The sequence below is a fragment of the Dysidea avara genome, chromosome 8 (assembly GCF_963678975.1).
Source record: "Dysidea avara chromosome 8, odDysAvar1.4, whole genome shotgun sequence".
Taxonomy (NCBI): Eukaryota; Metazoa; Porifera; class Demospongiae; order Dictyoceratida; family Dysideidae; genus Dysidea; species Dysidea avara.
Window position 1 is genome coordinate 11873423 of NC_089279.1, and position 18130 is coordinate 11891552.

Consider the following 18130-nt stretch of genomic DNA (forward strand, 5'->3'; position numbering starts at 1 on the left):
AGTACCAGCTGTTACCTCATTGTACTGTTATGTAACAACACAATAATAAATCTTTATACCTTCATGATTGTGTAATCAAGAGATGTAGATAGGCGGCATTACTAGTGTATGGTGTAGATGGGATAGTTGATGTGATGGTGTGTTACCACAGGCTGGGAATACAATGTTGATGTGTGCAGCATGGGGAGGATGTACTCAAGTGGCCAGTGATCTACTCAATACAGGATCCATAGACATCAATGCATTATACCAGAGATATAAAGCGATAATTATTTCTCATCCAGTCCACATAATTCTTTACCTCATCGCCTCAAATTTTATTATGTGCCCATTAATTGAACATCCGCTGGATTACCATAATTTTTTACAATAGAGAAAACATCTCCTGCAGCTCAACAAAGTACAAGTAAAATAGCTTCCAGAAAGCTTTAGCAAATGTAGTAACAGCTAGATGACCTGTTGATGTAATGATTTGGAGCATTTCTTTCAATAATGAATGATAAACAAGTAATCTAGTTTCCCTGAATACACTATCAAATTTCTCTGCGTTTAACTGGTTTTGCTAACTGCTTTTGTAGGTCCTTTGAGGCAAGCTGTTTGAGTAGTCTTAGATCTTGATGGAGCTCTTACCAATGTGGAGATCATTATACAGTCCATAACTTACCCTAGTACATGGATATGCTACTTTAGATTTGAAAATACCCTTTCTCTGCCTCATCACTCTACCCACCGAAGCTATCATGATAAGGGTTGAAGCCGGGTCAGAACACTGACAGGGTTACTACACTAGCTGGCCAGCAATAATTCGTTTCAAACATGTGGTGGCCTTTTCAGAGACAGTCACTTTACCTAATAGTTTTCACACACTTTTAGTAGTGCCACAACAAAGCATTTAATACTGCTAAGTCAGAAACTGATTCAACATAGGACATACATACATACATACATACATACATACGTACGTACATACGTACGTACATACATACTCAACCTTTCCAGAAGACTTAATTCCTCTGAATAAACACAGGTAAGTGATCAGTCATGCACAAAACAGACAAATCAACAACTGCCAATTGAATTCCCCAGCATCTCCAATATCATCACTGACACGTATCACATGATTGTACCAGTAGTACCTGTAGTACATAAAATGAAATATTAAGGGGTACAACACAAAGCTGTGTTAAATAAATGTGGACAACATGTAGCCTCTGTAGCTCGGTGGTTAGAACACTGGTCTTGTAAACCAGGGGTCGTGAGTTCAATCCTCACTAGGGGCTACAGTTTTTTTTACCATCTCCATAATTTTTTTGCTACATGCTGTATCTTACAGATAAATTTACACGGCCATTTCTGTAGACTTTAAACTGCTGAAAATTAGTATCACACAACCAGGTGTGGCTACTGCTTTTGGCCTGAAAGATTTAGTTGATCATTATAAGAAGCAGCTATAGCGAAAGATTATGTCCTGAACACAAAGTCAACAACAACGAAGTACACTCACTAAGCAGGTGGATGAATACATTGAAACTGACACAGTAACAATAGCTCAAAATCCAGCAAATAACACAACCAAAAGAAATATTCTCTGTTTTCAAGGTTGGCAATAAACATTCTAGAAGTACCATCCTCCTCTGTGCCTGTTGAGAGACTCTTTAGAAGGGTATTTACTCCTAAAAAGATTTTGCCTTACAGATGGCAGATTTTCACAATAATTATTTTATTAGGTGCAACCAAAACTACATAAATGCATGCAATCGTGAACACTGTAAGCATAATCTGTACTTGTACTTAAATACTTTCAAAAGTACTTGTACTTTACTTAAGTACTTCTCTTAAAACAATGTCATGTACTTGTACTTGAATAAATGTCAAAGTACTTGTGCTTTACTTAAGTACTTTCACATGTACTTTGCCCCATGCCTGACCACGACGCATCTTCTGCCCAAGAGTAAGCTCCAAATAAATGAGGAGATTCCCATCATAAACAACATAATCCAGTATGGAATCAAAAAAGCACCTACACAAATAAAATAACATATGCACACTAACTGTATGCAGTGCATATATTTAGCTACTAGTCCTATGGCTATACCTCTTGAGCCATCTAACGAGAACCTACAGTTGGAAGGTCGATAGACAACCATAAAGTGATTGCATGATTACAGCAGTTGTGCATGCAAACAGTGCCAAGTGGAAGTACATCAAATTCATCATCTCCAGGACACACAGCCAACTACTTGAAGTATTTCAGTACAAATTTACCAGTTATTTACATATGTGGCAGTTTATTCTCTGAATCAATTTGCCAGGCAGTATATAGCTACTCTCACACCAACTAAACACAAACAAGTTGGATTCTTAGGCCAAGATCCTATAACACTGCTGCTGGTTAATTTTTATGCTTTTTATAACGTACTGGATAGCTGACTGACTTACATCCGCAGATACACAACTTACAGCTTTAGTGAATCATGTGATACATCCAATGGTAGCCCACAATCAATTCCTATACTTTTGTGAGCACAGTTGAAGCTCACATGAGGAATTGGTTTAAAATTTTGTTTTAGTAAAAGATGTGACCAGTCAGTTTGAATGTTGTTTACAAGATAACTGATTGTTGTGATGATGTATGGGACTAAAGTAACATGTTTCATGAACAAACGGGAGACTATTTTGGGGTATTCTAATTGGAGACTGGTTATACTTTGGTCAATATATAGATCACTACTTTAAGTGCAGTAAATTGAAGGAGGCAACCAACATTTCATTTAACTAAGGTACCTGTATTATGATTGATTCCAAATGTGGCTAATTCATGTGACTATGGTCTTTGCTGATCACTAGAGAATAGCTACAATGGATTCAGGAGTCATGGATGAAGTAAACAGTGATGCACTACATACAGTATGTAGTCATAGTAACATAGTTAACAGAAATAAGCTCGCACATAGTATGCAATAGCTAGGCTAGGTATGCATGACACATTTTTAAATTTCTCTAGTAGGAGCCCATATGAAGATGGCTCCAAAATGCATGCAGAATCAAACTGTTTTTAGGCTCTGCTGCTGCTGCTGCTGCTGGGCATTAAAAAGCACTTGACCTTGGATGGTGATAACCATTCTGTCTTGGAATACCAGCTAGGCTCAGAGTTAAAAGTAACATTTGCTAATTTGCTAATTTCAGAACACGTGTTAAAGTGTTTGGCCACTTTTCTACATGGTAATGTACAAAGGTCTAAAAGGCATGTGTTTTGCTACATTAGAACAAGTTAACATGCAACTGGAAATCAATAAATACTATAAACACATGTAGTGGCAACCTCTGGCCCATCCTTCTGTATCATTACAAGAATAACTCATGACTGGCCATCCAACTTTCAAAATGGTCTAATATTTTGGAAAATATTAGGCCATTTGTCCACAAACTTTCCGCATGTTATTTTGAGCTCTGTAGGCTGTTGACAGGACTGGGTTTTTGAACCAGAGATACCAAGTGAACCAAATGGCAGTCAAGCCTAAAGGCAAAGAATAATCCTATAACTAATTATATACCATAGAAACACACCGGCATATATTACCTCAGTTCTGAAAAATGAAGCAGCAACAATTTGAATTTCACCACTACTCGATGCTTGAAAGTGATGTTGAAATCTTATTGTCAAAATCGATAGTTTCACCACTTGAATGTGACTACTATTGAAGGTGTGGTGTTTAACCAAGTAAATACAGTACACAGGTTACTCAGTTACTATATTATACTATTTAAATTACAGTTTTTAAATGTGACTATTCCATTAGAGTAGTTGACTGCTATAACATCTTGATGTTTGCTATAAAAGTGGGCCACGTACAACATCCAGCCAAACAGCCATGTGCACTTATTAGCTATAGCAAATCTAGATGAACTCTAGCTAAGTGTAGTTCTTTGTGCGGAGGATGAAATATTTGAGGACACACCAAAGAAACTTTGTTTCCTGTTCATTACCTGTATCTGTGTAAACATGTCAGTTTGTGCTAATAATTTACAAATCAAGAACACGTTAGCATGGATTTCAATTTAAAGAAGATACACATGCTCTTATGCAGTTTGGTTTGTTATGAAGTTGGGACCAGGCAAATAATGATTTCAAAATGTCAAATCTATCATGGAATAATACACTGCATGACCACCCGCCTGAATGAAGATATGCTGGAGACTTTACTTGGAATGGCCTAAGTGATAACTTTCTGTGAAGACTATCACTTACGTAGGCCATTCATTTCTCTATCTCTGGTATAAAAGGATATGGGATTGATTTAAACTAGATTGTGGGGATCATACGTAGCATAGATAATACAGCTATTTCCCCCAGAGAGTGTACCTATGCTTTAAGATGCTCTGTGTGGGCGGGAAAAGTTTTGTCAGCTCTACAGCATGTGCAAAGCATTTTCAATCTAACTTTTGTCACCACTAGATTTCAGATTTGTCCTGTTTAGTTCCCATACAACCTCAGCCTTTAAGTTATGGATTTGACACGAATTACACCACTCACCTCTGCCATTTCCCTTCACAAAGTATAAATATCTCCACACATTCCCAAGTTCTACCGCGAACCCAATTAGAGTGAGTACTCTGTTGTCCCATTGTGCACGTGGGCCAGCATCCTTCATTGTTTTCCGCTCTGAGTGAGGTAGAGTCTGATGTGGACATGACAATCAGCTGTTCACTCATTTCCTCCATGGAGTTAACCAGGACCCTGTTCTCTGATGAAGTGATGTCCTCCATGACTTCATCCGACTGTTGCTAGCCCCGGCCTTATTATGCTTGTGATCCTCTAGTGCTGCTTCAGTGAGATTGTAGTGTTAATTTTATTCATTAGTGACATCCACTCCCACACGTACGAAAGTCTGCAGCACGTAATCGAGAGGTAGCACTATGTCATGGATTGACAGTGATGAAAATCTGAGTAGGCGAGCTTGATCACTGTACTAGCTTTTGTGAAGACTGCCTGTAACTGTAGGCCGAGGGGTCCGCAACTCCCATGAAATAAAGCCTCAGATATATAAATTGATTGTGATATATAGTAAGGGTGTATCCATTCACTGGACTGGATTGGAACACTGGACTGGAACACTGGACTGGACTACTGGACTCAAATATTAAACAAGCAGTTCACGATAGTATACGATCTTATAATTATGGTATACCGCTCGAGATCACGCGACGCTCAGCCAAGTTACTGTGATCAGTGTGTTGTGTGTTCAGTACAGCAGGAGCGTCGTTGTCTCGGTTGTCACGAACGTGTATTGTTGAAAAAAGTGAAGTGTGTGCGTTGTGGAGAGCAGAAAGCAGGAGCGTCAATTGTCGCGGACTTGGTGGAAAGCAGGAGCTTATCAGTTGTTACGGACGGCGTCACGGCGTGGAGCCTGTGTGCGAAGCAGGAGTGTTAGCCTGCGGCTGTGGAAAAGAAAACGTTGGAGGATGGAGTCACTAGTAAGTAAATGTCTCAGTAAATGTTTTACTGTTTGGTGCATGCCGCATACCGTCTATAGCTACGTATAGCCCCTAGCTATATAGCTGCGATAAGTCACGCGCTAATCTATTGAAGCCAAGCCTATCTAGTATAGTTATCATACAATATGGGCAAATGCAGCAATTGGCCTTCTCCCACGCCATCCCATTGTAGATAGTTGGTTTGTACTTGCATGAGTTGTTATCACTATTCCAAACTCCTTATTGTGTCAGTTTAGAAATTTGTGTATTTAATTATTAACTGCACGCTTTGCTGACTCCTGGTATTATGCTGACTGGTGGTTGTTGACAATTAACTGTTCACATCTTCTTGAAATAACTAGCTACATATCATAAAGCTTTGATCGGTCTAAGAGACTAGAGGTGTAGCTATACTCTAGATTGTAAGGACACTCCTATATCATTGTACAATTGGAAACATGGCACAGATTTACACATACATATACCTGTGTCCATTGTTAGCTAAACCTAACAAGCAATCGTTACTTAATTGACAACTAGCAATCTTGCAATATACTAGCTAGTAATTGAATGAAAGCTGTTGAATTCCAAGAAGGCTCTGTGCTCTTAGCTCTGTATGTTTGCAGAGAGATTATAAATTATGTATTAAATACAGCAGCATGGCAAGCAGGAACAAAAAGTGGTGACAACACCTCCAAGTTTTGATAGATTTCATAGCTAAGCAAAATTCAGTTAGACAAAAGCTCCACAATATTATACAAACTTATATGTTATAATTATAATGTACGTACCTTTGTATCTATAGGGAAACTCAAAAGAGAATCCAATCGCCTTGTCAGAAACAGAATCTGACAGTAGCAGTGAGTCTAATGATGATGAGCTCACAATAGTTGACGGTTCACCAATGAAAGTGTTGTCTCAAACTAAATATAGGTTCGTCAGCATTGTTTACTATTGTGTAGCAAATAAGTACATACATACTAATGTGTGCATTCTGTATTATGTGTTAAATGCTTTGATTTGCTTTCAGTGACATGGTAAGGATTTTTAATGAGGACTCCACTGGAATCAGTTGTAAGTACTGGCATTTACATGCATAGATGTATACTTACACTGTTGCTTGCATGCAGCACATGATACATGTACAGTGCGGAAGAAGTTGAAGTTTGATCAAAGCCATGGAGACAAGATGGTTCAACCAGTGTATGAATTCCCTCCAGAGAAGTATAGTGCTAACAGAATAATTACAATTCTACTAACAGCAAAGCCAGAAGAAATTTACAAGCTTAAACCTAGAAACATTAACAAGAGCTCTACCTTTGTAGTGGATGTACGGTGTCTTAAGAATCAAGAAGACATCAAGAAAGATGAATTTGGCATATGGCAATATTCAGGGTCACACCCACAGTGTTTTCTTGTTACACAGAAAGATGATATTATGTGCATTGGTATTTAAAAGTGTGAAGCTGGAGCAACAGCCAGTCATGTAATGTATCTACGAAGATTACACTGTACCCATCCATCAAATTCAGAATTCAAGAGACTAATTTGTTTTTTAGCTGGTAGGTCACTACACCCCTACATGTTGATTTTTCATGTCTTCGGAATTATTCCTCCTTGCTTTTGAAGTATATAATAGTTTACCCTTAAACTTTGCAGTCCAGAAAACTGGATCTAACTTTAAAATGTGTGCCTTAAGCAAAAGGTTGTAACTTTGAAGTGTACTTCCTACAGCTGTGCAATTGAAGTCATTCTACTTGTACATGGGTGGCTCCAGGATTTTTGGTGACTAGTTTCTGATAGCTAGAATTTTGGTGGAGACCAAAACAAAACCGTGACTGGCTACTGCCAGCCCTCCACTAACTATATATTAATATCACTGATAAAGTACATAAAAGTCCCTATTAATAGCTACATAGCTTGCTTACACTGCTTAAATACTGTGACTGCTTTATTAGGGTAATTGACTACTCAATTAGAGCATCTTGATCTGAACGTGACTGGTTTCCAGAAACCCCCCTGGAGCTGCCCCTGTTGTAAGTGATGATACTGTAGCTCCTTTTAACTCGTGTTCACTTTGCCTTCGATTGTTCAGTATCAGGCCATGTATGATGCACGTGATTAAACCCATGATTGAAAGTAAATCTCAAACCTTCATAACAAAGAAAGCTTCTGTAGTTGCAGTATTCATTTAAATAGCAGTGAATAAAGGTATAATTTAGTGTTAAAGTATCAGTACTCCACCTATGCAAAATACCGTGGACTCCGGGTATCAGCACACATGGTTATTAAGCGTGTATTTCCTGTTAAGTGCATATGGTAGACTTGTGCTAGACACCTGTTTATTAAGCACATATGGTTGAAATCACCTCTGCCACCTCGTACTACCTAGAATTGTTGTCAGATGAATCAGAGATGTCACAGCACACTCGATGCCTCACCAGGCCCGTGTCTAGCAGATACTGCCGTCTGTAATAATGATAGTTGTAGCTGCTACCTGGCTTCTAAGGATTTCCGTTTCCACTACTGAAGCAAACTACTAACTGGTGTTCAAATTGCTTTAAAACTGTAATGGTTACAACTAATTCCCTCCTAGCAGAAATTCCTTCCAATCATTTATATAAGTGCATGTACTTAACAAGCATAGTAAATTTCACAAATAATTCCTCCGAAAATTATATAAGTGCATGCGCCTAATAACCAGAGTCTATGGTATCACTTGTATACACACATTTCCTAAAAATTCTTGTGCTAATAAACCAGGTGCGACCCACAGCTGACCTTTGGCAAGCTGTGGGCATGCACCTAGTTTAGAAATAGTGTGGATTTCAATAGCTGAGGTGCAAAATCAAAGGTGGCGGCAAAGAAATGGCTGCAATGATGTTAATGCTAATAACCTTAAGTCAGCAGGTACATGGGATACAGATACTTGCTTTAGTCTTTAATCCTAGAAGTGTGTACCTACCTATCTACCTACCAATAATTGTTTGTCCGTATGCACCCACACATGAGCATAACACTTGGTAAAAATAGTCAGGATGTAATATATAAGAATTGAAAGCTAACTTAGGTCTGTATTAAACTTCCACACACATAGACTTTGCTCTGAGGTGGTTTCTTTTTGGCAGTTTGAACTATGGGTGTGGCGACTCTTCTCAGACTTTGCGAATTACCTTCACTTTGAGTTTTATAGACATTTAGCAACTGAAAAACAATAGCGCAGGCCTTCTAGACTACCAGGAATAGCTTGTACCTTCCAAGTTGAAGGGGAGTGTGACACTTGCATACGCGAACAAAAATGAAGAGCAGCTTTGTGTTATTGTAAAACCAAAAGCCTAATGGCTAAAATAATAAAATAGTTGAAACACTGTATTAATGTTAACAAAAAAAGTAGTAATACATAGTTGGTCAGTTTATTCCAGATGAGTTAGTTAGCTGCATGGGCGCCTGATTTTTGAGAAGTAGTGCAGCATCAACTTGTTTCACAGCTTGGCTGTTTTTGTGTGGATAGTGTTTCAGGAGCACATGTTTGAATATTATACTATATATGTACACTAAAAACTTTTAAAATGTCAGACACTTGAATGTAGGAGAAGCGCCTCTGCAATAATCAAAAGCATGGGCAATTCCCATTATAACATCAGTCAACGCAGGAGACCACAAGGCATTTATGCAATGCTGCGGATTGACACCTTTGAATATCTTGACTGAAAAAAATATGAAGCCGTAGCCTTAGCTTTTATTGAGTTATACTTGTCTAAAAGCATCAGGCAGGCATGCAGTTAGTTATTCAGCCAGTAGACTGAACAGAAAGGAACATTGAAAGTTTTGTAGTAGCAAATTATAGAAATCTATTGGAAGCATTTTGGGTTCCATTGAATGCATTGTTTGGCTTGATTATACCAATACTGCCAAGGCAGGGGTTAATCTAGGGGGAGTGGAGGGGGGGGGGGGGGGGGTTAGCTATTCCCCCCCCCAGGTTTATACCTAAAGCTTTAAGAAATGGAAAAGTTTCAATGGCATCACAATAAAATTTCACCGAAATTGAGTTTATTTACACCTAAATTTTCAAAAAAAAAAATCCTGGTAGAGCATGCCCCCAGACCCCCTAGAATCCAAAGTGGCTTACTTTGCTCCCCCCAAGCTTAATATTCTGGGTTGAGCTCTGCAAAGTGCATTGTGAGGTTGGTTTCTGGTCAGTCATATTTTGTGAGAAGTGCAAGCATCCATGCTCTAATGTACAGTACCACTGTACTGTGTCAAGTTTATAATTGCTCTAAACTCTATACATGATGTGATTTTTATTCTTGTACAGTGGAACCTGTGTTACGGTCACCTGGATTAAGCGGTCACCTTTGCATAACGGCCATGGTCACGAGGTCCCAAATATTTTCCCATACAAATGTATGTATTGTGGTCTGCATTAAGCGGTCACCTGTCTAATGCGTATAACGGCCAACCAAGAATTCGCCTATGAATCACTGTATGCATAACTTTATCCTTCGTATAGCGGTCGCTTCCTTTTATGGTGGCTTGTTGAGCCAATGGTCTGACACCACGGCACCGTTTCAATTAATGCGCAATTATCACACTTCCTGCCTTTCAATGAATGCTATATAAACTATCAGGCTTCACTGCTTAAACATATTCAATAGCTATAACCAACATTCATAGCAAGCTCACCTTGCCCTTTCTGTATAAAGACTAGTAAAATTATTACTGTATTCGAGCGACTTTATTGCGTTGGCGCGAGCCTCTTTATAATAAGTACTCATTTATAACGGTCATAGCCACTAAAATGCTGCAGACCATCTTATGCAGGTTTTCTCTATAACAGCCACCTGTATATACAGGCCAGATATATCTGGTCCCAAGGTGACCATTATAGACAGGTTCCACTGTACATGTGTTTATTAAATTTTATTATATCTAATATTGTGTATATATTTTAAAATTTCGGATACTACAAATCGTCCCCATCACTTGTGCTTAGTTGTATACCACTTACCAGTTGGATTTACTCCAAAGCTTGCTTGCCATGGAAAGACAAGAAGCCATGTTTTTCTACTTGGTCCAGTACTGTAGACACCATCAAGACAGTGTTTGCAACAAGGGCCTAAATCAACAATTGAAGCTGTATGTGCTAAGGCTGGTGGGATTCTTCATGTTACTGCACCAGGTCAACTTCCTCGTAGGTCTCAACTATTGCTGCAAAGGAAAGATCAAAGCAAAAAACTATAGGGAGCTCTGTTGAGTCAGATGACCTATTTGTGGTTGGCGTGCATATGCCGAAGATCCTACTTCAAAGTTCATTCGAAGCATAAGAGCAACTGACCCAGCTATAGTGATAGCAAATGACATACAGATTACAGATATGGTCAGGTTTTGCACATCAAATATTGAATTTGGAATTCTTACAGTTGATCCGACATTCTCCTTGGGTGAGTTTGATGTGACACCCATCACATACAGGCACCTGTTGCTAGAAACAAGAAGAAATGGAAATGTCCCAGCATTCCTGGGGCCTGTTCTTATACATTACAGGGAAAAATTTGGTACATGTGTATTTTTTGCTTCGACACTAATTGGCCTGTCACGCCAACTTCAAGGTGTTCAGGCATTTGGAACAGATGGAGAGCAAGCATTAATTGATGCTTTCTGTCATGAATTTATATTTTCTCGTCATTTAACTTGTTTTATACATGTTAAGCGCAACATCAAAGGAAAATGTGTTGAGTACAATTTGCCAGGAGATTTTTCTCAACAAATACAGGATGATGTATTTGAAAAGAAAATTGGAGGCACTTACCTAGAAGGACTAGTTGATGCTTCAGAAAGTGATTATGATGAGAAATTTGATGCTTTTGTTGAATCCTGGCAGAGCACCTCCTTTCCCAGCTCAGCAAATATGCAAAAATTTGTGGATTGGTTTCTAACTAATAAAAAAGCTGTTATATGTTACACCATGTCATCATCTGTTTGACGGGAATGTAGTCTAGGCTGTCCTCCAGACCCATTCACTACCAACTCTAGTGAGAGTATCAATGCTGTACTCAAGCGAAAAGTCAAGTACAAAAAAAATGAATTACGAGATTTCATTGATAGAATTAAAGAAGTAATGGAAGAACAGCAGAGGGAAGTGGAGCGAGCTATCATAGGAAGGGGCAAGTATAAATTAAGACCTCAGTATTCTTCACTAGAAATGCCAGAAGGGAGGTGGTTTGGAATGAGAATTCAACAGAAGCAGAAGCACATTTCAGTGGTTAATAAAACTGAAGTAGTTGATTACATGCATGATGCATCTATTTCTCCTATGAGAGGTACACTGGACTTGTCGCTTTCAGTTAGATGTCACTTTCAGTTAGTTGTGAAGATGCAGCCAAATATGTAAGTATTCCTTTGAAGTGTATAGAAGGAATTTGGGGAAAGGCTACTCAACTGTTGAACTTGGATGGTGCTATTGTTCCTGCAGCTCCTGGCCAAAAACCAGAAACTAGAATGGTGTTGAGCTACTGTGGAAAAACTCCCCACTTAGTTGGCTTTAACAAAATAGGAGATTTCACCTGTGATTCCAACTGTGCTAACTGGAAGGGGCTAGGTATCTGCTCACATTCGGTTGTTGTAGCTGAAGTGAATGGCCAATTGCAAGAATTTCTATTCAGTAAAAAACGTCGTAAGCCTGCAAACTTGATAAGTCTAGTTTCAACATGTGCTCCAAGAGGGCGTGGAAGGAAGGGAGGAGCTGTTTCTAGAAGCAGAAAAGCTTCTGAACCAATTGTGACAAGAGTCCAGATGAACATTTATGGGGGATCAATTACTGAGTCCCAAAGCTTTGATCAGTCAACATAATACCACACTGCCCTTTCTCATCTAATTATAACACCAGTAAATGTCATGCAGTCTCCTTTATATGGACATCAATCATTATCTGGCCCTCCATTCCCTATGGATACCCTCCTCCGTATTTGTATGGGCAATTTTCACATCTATATCCACCATTGTTACCCTCCCAACCTATGTCATCATTACAGGCATCTACATTTTACAGCACCATTTGTTCTAATGTTCATTACTGGCAACATAGCTGTATGTTTTGGATGCAAAAACAAGTTTGTGAAGACTTTACAACCACCTGAAGACCATTGCTTGAAGCATCAGGATTGGCACCAATTTACTCAATCAAATGGAGAACCACAGTCGAAGTATGGCGTGTATTATCATTGCAAACCAGAATATGTTTGGCTCTGTCATCCTAGTTTTAATTCTAATGACATTAAAATACCAGAAGACATCAAAGAAAAACTTGATCTACACGAGCAGTATTTGGCTTGTTGTCATTATATTCTTTTTTTAGTTGCCTCCCACTACTACTTTTGAACTTTTATTAGTTGTCATACTCATTTGTCATTTTAAGTACTATATATTTTATTTTAATGTTTAATCAGTTGTCATTTCATGCTAAACATGACTATTTAGGTACATTTTATAGCACTCACCCGATCAGCTTTTTATTATAAAGTAGATACAGGCACTTTACAGTGGGTGTACCTAATCACTGGACTGACATGTTTTTGGTCTTTACACATTCTGAAGATGGTTTTATGAGTCTTGCTAGAAGGGCCTTCAGAAAATTTGCGGTCTGCTACTAAAATGATGAGTAGGGACCCGCCGATTATGCTGGCATAATAATGAGCATAATGCTAGCATAATAGGCAGAACACTTGTGCATTACCATAAATCCTTGCTTATCAAAATATGTATCACAGAAGAAGATCGATATACTCTAATAGAACAGTCAGAAAATAATAGACAGCTGACTGTTCTATTAGAGTATATCGATCTTTTCCGTGACTTGGATTTTGACAAGCAGGGATTTAGAGTCTATGCTTCAGCAACTTACTGTTTTCCCATAAAGTGCAAATTTACTAGAAAAACATGAGAATTGAGGTATAAATATTGAGCATAATAGGGAAATATTGAGCATTAATTTAAGCATAATAGGCAAAATTTTGAGCAGTGCAGCATAGCATAATAGGTAAAATAATGAGCATAATCGGCGGGTCCCTAATGATGAGTGTGAAGAGTGGAGTAAGCAAAAACTGACTTCTCACTACTTGTTATGCTCTACAGCATTTATACACTTCTTAGTATTGTGTTTGGGAGACTATTGTATAGCAGTAGCTAATCAAAATTCATTTTACTATGTTTGTGCTACCTAGCTATAATGATATACTGTATCCTTCAACTAAATAGCTCAGACCACTGGGACACAACCTATCCTTCCTAGGATAATCTATTGTAGCAACTTTGTTCTTACATGAGCTGGTTGGCGTGCTATAATATGTGACCAAATTTCTTAGCATTGTACAAACTTGCTACTACCTCCAAGCTAGACTTTATCGTTGGCTAACCATAGCTAGCACATTCCCTGCAGCATACTGATAAGGTGTATAGGTATATGTATTGTAGAAGAACATAATAGAGGTGAAATCACTAGAAGTCAGTTTTTGCCTATTCCACTTCTCACTCATTATTCTAGTAGCAGACTGCAAGTTTTCTGAAGGCCCTTGGCTAGCAGGAATAAATAAAACCAACCTCAGAATGTGTAAAAACCAAAAATAGGTCAGTCCAGTCCAGTGATTAGTTACACCCCTTTACAGTATCCACGTTATCATGACAAGCAAATATGTTACATTTCAGATGGTGTGAGTACTAGGATTACATAATCTTGGAAAGCATCCCATAAATGACAGCCCCCAGTACTTACCAGTTGCCATGCTTATATGTACATGGGCTGTTAACATTACTATGGGGGGAGGAGGTCACAGCTAAGGCATAAACCTGATTGTAATAAAATCTATCTTCATGTGCAAACCAGTTGCTTGTGTTCCAGAATTTGTCTAATTTTATATAATTTATACACTGACTACAAGAATATTTGAGTCCAGTCCAGTGAAATGGATACACTCTATATAGTAACTATCAAATCTCTTTGAAATCTTAGCTCATAATGAAATCTTTGAAAATTGTCGTATCTTTCCTGTATACTTCCGTATTTGAAGTAAATGTATCCTAGACTCACGAGTTTTCGCATGTTTCCGGACACTAAACATCTCGTTTTCCCCAAATCTCAGTTCCATGGTCAAAAGTATTGCTGTGTATTCAGAAGGTACAAAACAGGAAACAATCGAGCATAATGGGCAAACTTTTTCAGCACTACAGCATAGCATAATAGGTAAAGTATAATCTGGTGCTTGGCCACTATCTCATTTTCTACTTGCAATAGTCTAGTTTATACATATAGATATAAATTACCATCAGTAATACAATTAATAATAGTCCTACTTTACAACAAAAAATACACAAACGAAATACACAAACAAACAGCGAGGTTGCATATCTAAACATCAGTTAGTCAGGGACAAATAGTAAACCAATTTTACACAAAATCATAAACACATTTAAAAAAAATATATATATATATCAGAGATCCTTCCCATCATCATCATCATTGTTTACTTGCATATCTACAAATTGTGGCTGGTTAGGTGTCCATGACCTGTGACGGCAACATCTGTCATAAATTGGGTTTTTTTTAAGTTCAACATTTGACCAAAACTGTTTAAAGTTGTCCCACGCTCCACGACATCTTGTGGGAAAGTTGACAAACCAGTCAATAGCAATCTTCTTCTCTTCTTTCTTCCATATTAATCTGATGATGAAAATCAAAGGGATCGGTAGTGTTGTTGAAATGACCAACAACGATCCAACGAAACGTGTCCAGCCGGGATAAGCAATATGATTTTGTTCTTCAGACTACAAACAAATACGTACCAGTAAAAACTGTCAAGTAATCTATGTATTATACTTAGAGTTGTACCGATTCCCACTTTTTAGGGAAAACCAATATCCGATATATTTTTACCCTGTTGTACTGATAGTTAACCGATACCCGATTGTAGGTCTCTACAATTATACTTGTGCACACTCCATTAAAAGTAGAGCTAGTAAAGCCAATTCTGTGAAATTGTACACTTATCTCAATCTAAGTTGCTAGTCAGACAAGTGGGCTAGGGCCTGAACCATCACTGTTTATCTTTGTGGTTACCACAAAACATAAACAAATTACCCAAGTACATGCCAGAGCCTTTGACACCAGCCCTCCAGTGGTACTGCAGTGCTGAAGCTGAATAGACTAATAATCTGCTAGCGATTTCCTATTAATAGTCCATTACAACCGATTTCCAATTATGGTAAAAACAGCTAATTATCGGTTTCTACCAATTATCGGTACAACTCTAATTATACTGTAATTCACCAGTTAACAGCTACTATAAATTTTAGTAAGAAATACACATGGCTACTTTGGAACAGCAAGCAAATTTTTAAACGAATTACTTTTATCTTGGCTCCCTCTTAACAACGCTTTTTTAAGATGACATTTCAACTTGCTTTCATGGTTACTATGTATCAGTGTGTCATATCAGCACATGCATCACATAATACATGCAAACTGTGGCACCTATCCAAGGACAGTCCTTATAATTAGAGATACCCTAAAACAGGGCAGTCCTGTGAGCTGACAATTTGTAACAGCTGATTAGTGTACAAACACATTTGAGATTGAGATACTCTAATAGAGCAGTCACCTACAGCAGAATAGTGATTGTTCTAGTCGCTAAGTAATTTGTCAGCTTTCTGGCCTATAGCAATTTTACTGCTTGAAAGTCTTGCTGAAAATATTACTTACAGAAGTAGAGTAACATTGAAATTTTTTAATGTCTCAACTTTTTGAGTAATATGATAAAAATTGTGAACATTATTCCCACAACCCTCTTGATGAAAAAAAATCAAGATTTGAATGTGGCAAATTCTGTCTCGTAGTGTGTAGGAAAAATGAGAGAAGGAAAATAGCAGTTAGATGAGCTTACAAGAATGATAGATGTGAAGACTAAAGCCAGTGAATGTGTTTATTGTATGTGGGCGGCTATTAACCAGTAAAATACAATTCAAGACTTACGTTTTGATACCTCACATATTCTAATGGTTCTGAAAAGCTGGTTGCAAGACTGCCAATAAACACAGCAATCATTAGCAAAGGAGCAACAATTGTCCACCACAGCCACCAGAAGAAGAAAACACCTTGTCGATCCGGCTTGACAACACCAGTAAGAAACCTGAAAGACAATAAACAAATCACTTTCGCTCATAGTATACAGTACAAACTGTGTAAACAGTTCACAAGTGAGGAAAGATAAAAGTCACGATACAAATATAATACACTTACTTGTGTGTTCCATACACCCAGACAATCCCAATGTATTCACAGATGGTAATAAACAACAGTGGTATGGTTCCTGAAAACTGGTCAAACATTTGAAAGAGGTAGAATCCATTGCCGAGCACAAATGGGATACTGACAATGAACAGCACAATGCATACAACAGCTAGAAAAAGATTGCAATAAAAATTAGAAGCTGGTACAATAATTCAAAACACTTATCTACTGTACACAATAAAGTTTATATCAAGACATACACAAACAACCATAACTACATAGCTCTGTGCTACCTTTTCCATAAACACGACTTTATTCTGTAACTGCCCTACACCTTCCATATAACAAAATTTCAACTTAATCACTCAAGATGTAAGCCCTCAAATTAGGCTCTTGTTTCCTTCTTTTGCACACTTACTGAAACTGCCTAATGCACAAGTACACAAAAAAAATTTGGATGGAATTTTCAACTAGAGTAGGGATCATAGAACATCAATAAAAAGTACTGAAACAAGCTGGAGTAGTGTACGATATTAAATCACAGTAAAACTATAAGACATGTTATATCATACTGTGTTCAAGATACCATAATGGAAATGCACAGTAGGGATATAACACTTCTGATTGTTTTACTGTGATTTAATATTGTGCACTACACCAGCTTGTTTCAGTACTTTTTATCGATGTGTTATGGTCCCTACTCTAGTTGAAAATACCATCCAAATATTTTTGTGTACTTGTTTGTTAACTTATATTGCCACGCACTCCAGTTATATCAATTATTGTCTGAAAAGTGAAGTATCTGTTACGCTTCGTTGTCGGCTATGTTCAACCCATTACACAGCAGTACGAATCAAGAACTGCTCAAAAAGCACCTCTGCAACCAAAATAGCCACTATGAAAATACAGATGATTTCCATTATGTAGGAAAGCCATCATGTGCTACCGCAAAATCGACACTATTTGCTGTCAGCAAAGATGAACGGGACACAAAGGAGGACACTGGTAAGTCCATGAAAAATGTATTGTATGCACTGTACTAAAGGCACCTCTCGGGCCAAAGTGACGTTGAACAGTGAAAAAATCAAGCCCGTAGCCTTAGCCATTATCGAGTTACACTTGTCTGAAGGCATCAGTCAATTACTCAATGCCGTCAAATAATTTTTTCTTAAAATCCATAGCAACTTGTTGAAAGCATTTTGAAAGCTTGTTTGGTATAGTTTTACCTAACCAATACTGCCTCATCGTCATCAGGGAAAGTTGAGGCTGGTTTTTGGGTGATGTTTTTTTGTGGGCCACACCTACTCCTTTGTGGTCCCTACTATGCAGTACTATCATACTGTTACTACTGTATGATTATCTGAAGGCAAATTTTGG

At 38.0% G+C, this 18130-nt stretch overlaps 3 protein-coding genes and 1 non-coding gene across 18 annotated transcripts in view; 2 read left to right on the forward strand and 2 right to left on the reverse strand.

Annotated features, from left to right (window-relative positions):
* Nucleotides 1–1039: 1039 nt before the first annotated feature.
* On the reverse strand, nucleotides 1040–4767 carry LOC136264776 (sodium-dependent neutral amino acid transporter B(0)AT1-like). Its single transcript, XM_066059545.1, has 5 exons — nucleotides 4710–4767; nucleotides 4535–4663; nucleotides 2461–2638; nucleotides 1892–2020; nucleotides 1040–1136 (listed from the first exon to the last, which is right to left on the reverse strand). Exons 1-5 carry the CDS (start codon nucleotides 4765–4767, stop codon nucleotides 1040–1042), a joined length of 591 nt encoding a protein of 196 aa, XP_065915617.1.
* Nucleotides 1208–1280, forward strand: Trnat-ugu (transfer RNA threonine (anticodon UGU)). The gene has a single exon. It is a non-coding gene; the product is annotated as a tRNA-Thr (tRNA).
* On the forward strand, nucleotides 3185–8200 carry LOC136263935 (uncharacterized). The gene is made up of 4 exons (XM_066058601.1): nucleotides 3185–5475; nucleotides 6281–6408; nucleotides 6506–6549; nucleotides 6606–8200. The coding sequence occupies exons 1-4, from the start codon at nucleotides 5464–5466 to the stop codon at nucleotides 6929–6931; spliced, it is 510 nt and encodes a 169-aa protein (XP_065914673.1). The 5' UTR covers nucleotides 3185–5463; the 3' UTR covers nucleotides 6932–8200.
* A 6561-nt stretch (nucleotides 8201–14761) lies between these two features.
* Nucleotides 14762–18130, reverse strand: part of LOC136263922 (sodium- and chloride-dependent glycine transporter 2-like) — a 58811-nt gene continuing 55442 nt past the window's right edge. For all 15 annotated transcript variants that reach the window (XM_066058559.1, XM_066058568.1, XM_066058554.1 and 12 more), the window contains 3 exons: nucleotides 16763–16922; nucleotides 16496–16652; nucleotides 14762–15291 (listed from right to left, as the gene is read on the reverse strand). In XM_066058559.1, coding sequence (XP_065914631.1) covers nucleotides 14959–15291; nucleotides 16496–16652; nucleotides 16763–16922 — 650 coding nt within the window. In that variant the 3' untranslated portion in view covers nucleotides 14762–14958. The remainder of the gene's footprint in view (nucleotides 15292–16495; nucleotides 16653–16762; nucleotides 16923–18130) is intronic.

Excerpts from the sequence above, each read along its gene's own strand:
- LOC136264776 (XM_066059545.1), bottom strand. The coding sequence starts at position 4,767 with ATGGAGGACATCACTTCATCAGAGAACAGGGTCCTGGTTAACTCCATG. Across the intron at positions 4,664-4,709 it reads TAACTCCATGGAGGAAATGA|AGCGGAAAACAATGAAGGAT; the intron begins GTGAACAGCTGA and ends TACCTCACTCAG. Across the intron at positions 2,021-2,460 it reads TCACATGATTCACTAAAGCT|GTGCTTTTTTGATTCCATAC; the intron begins GTAAGTTGTGTA and ends TTATTTGTGTAG.
- LOC136263935 (XM_066058601.1), top strand. Across the intron at positions 6,409-6,505 it reads TTGTCTCAAACTAAATATAG|TGACATGGTAAGGATTTTTA; the intron begins GTTCGTCAGCAT and ends ATTTGCTTTCAG. Across the intron at positions 6,550-6,605 it reads GGACTCCACTGGAATCAGTT|CACATGATACATGTACAGTG; the intron begins GTAAGTACTGGC and ends GCTTGCATGCAG.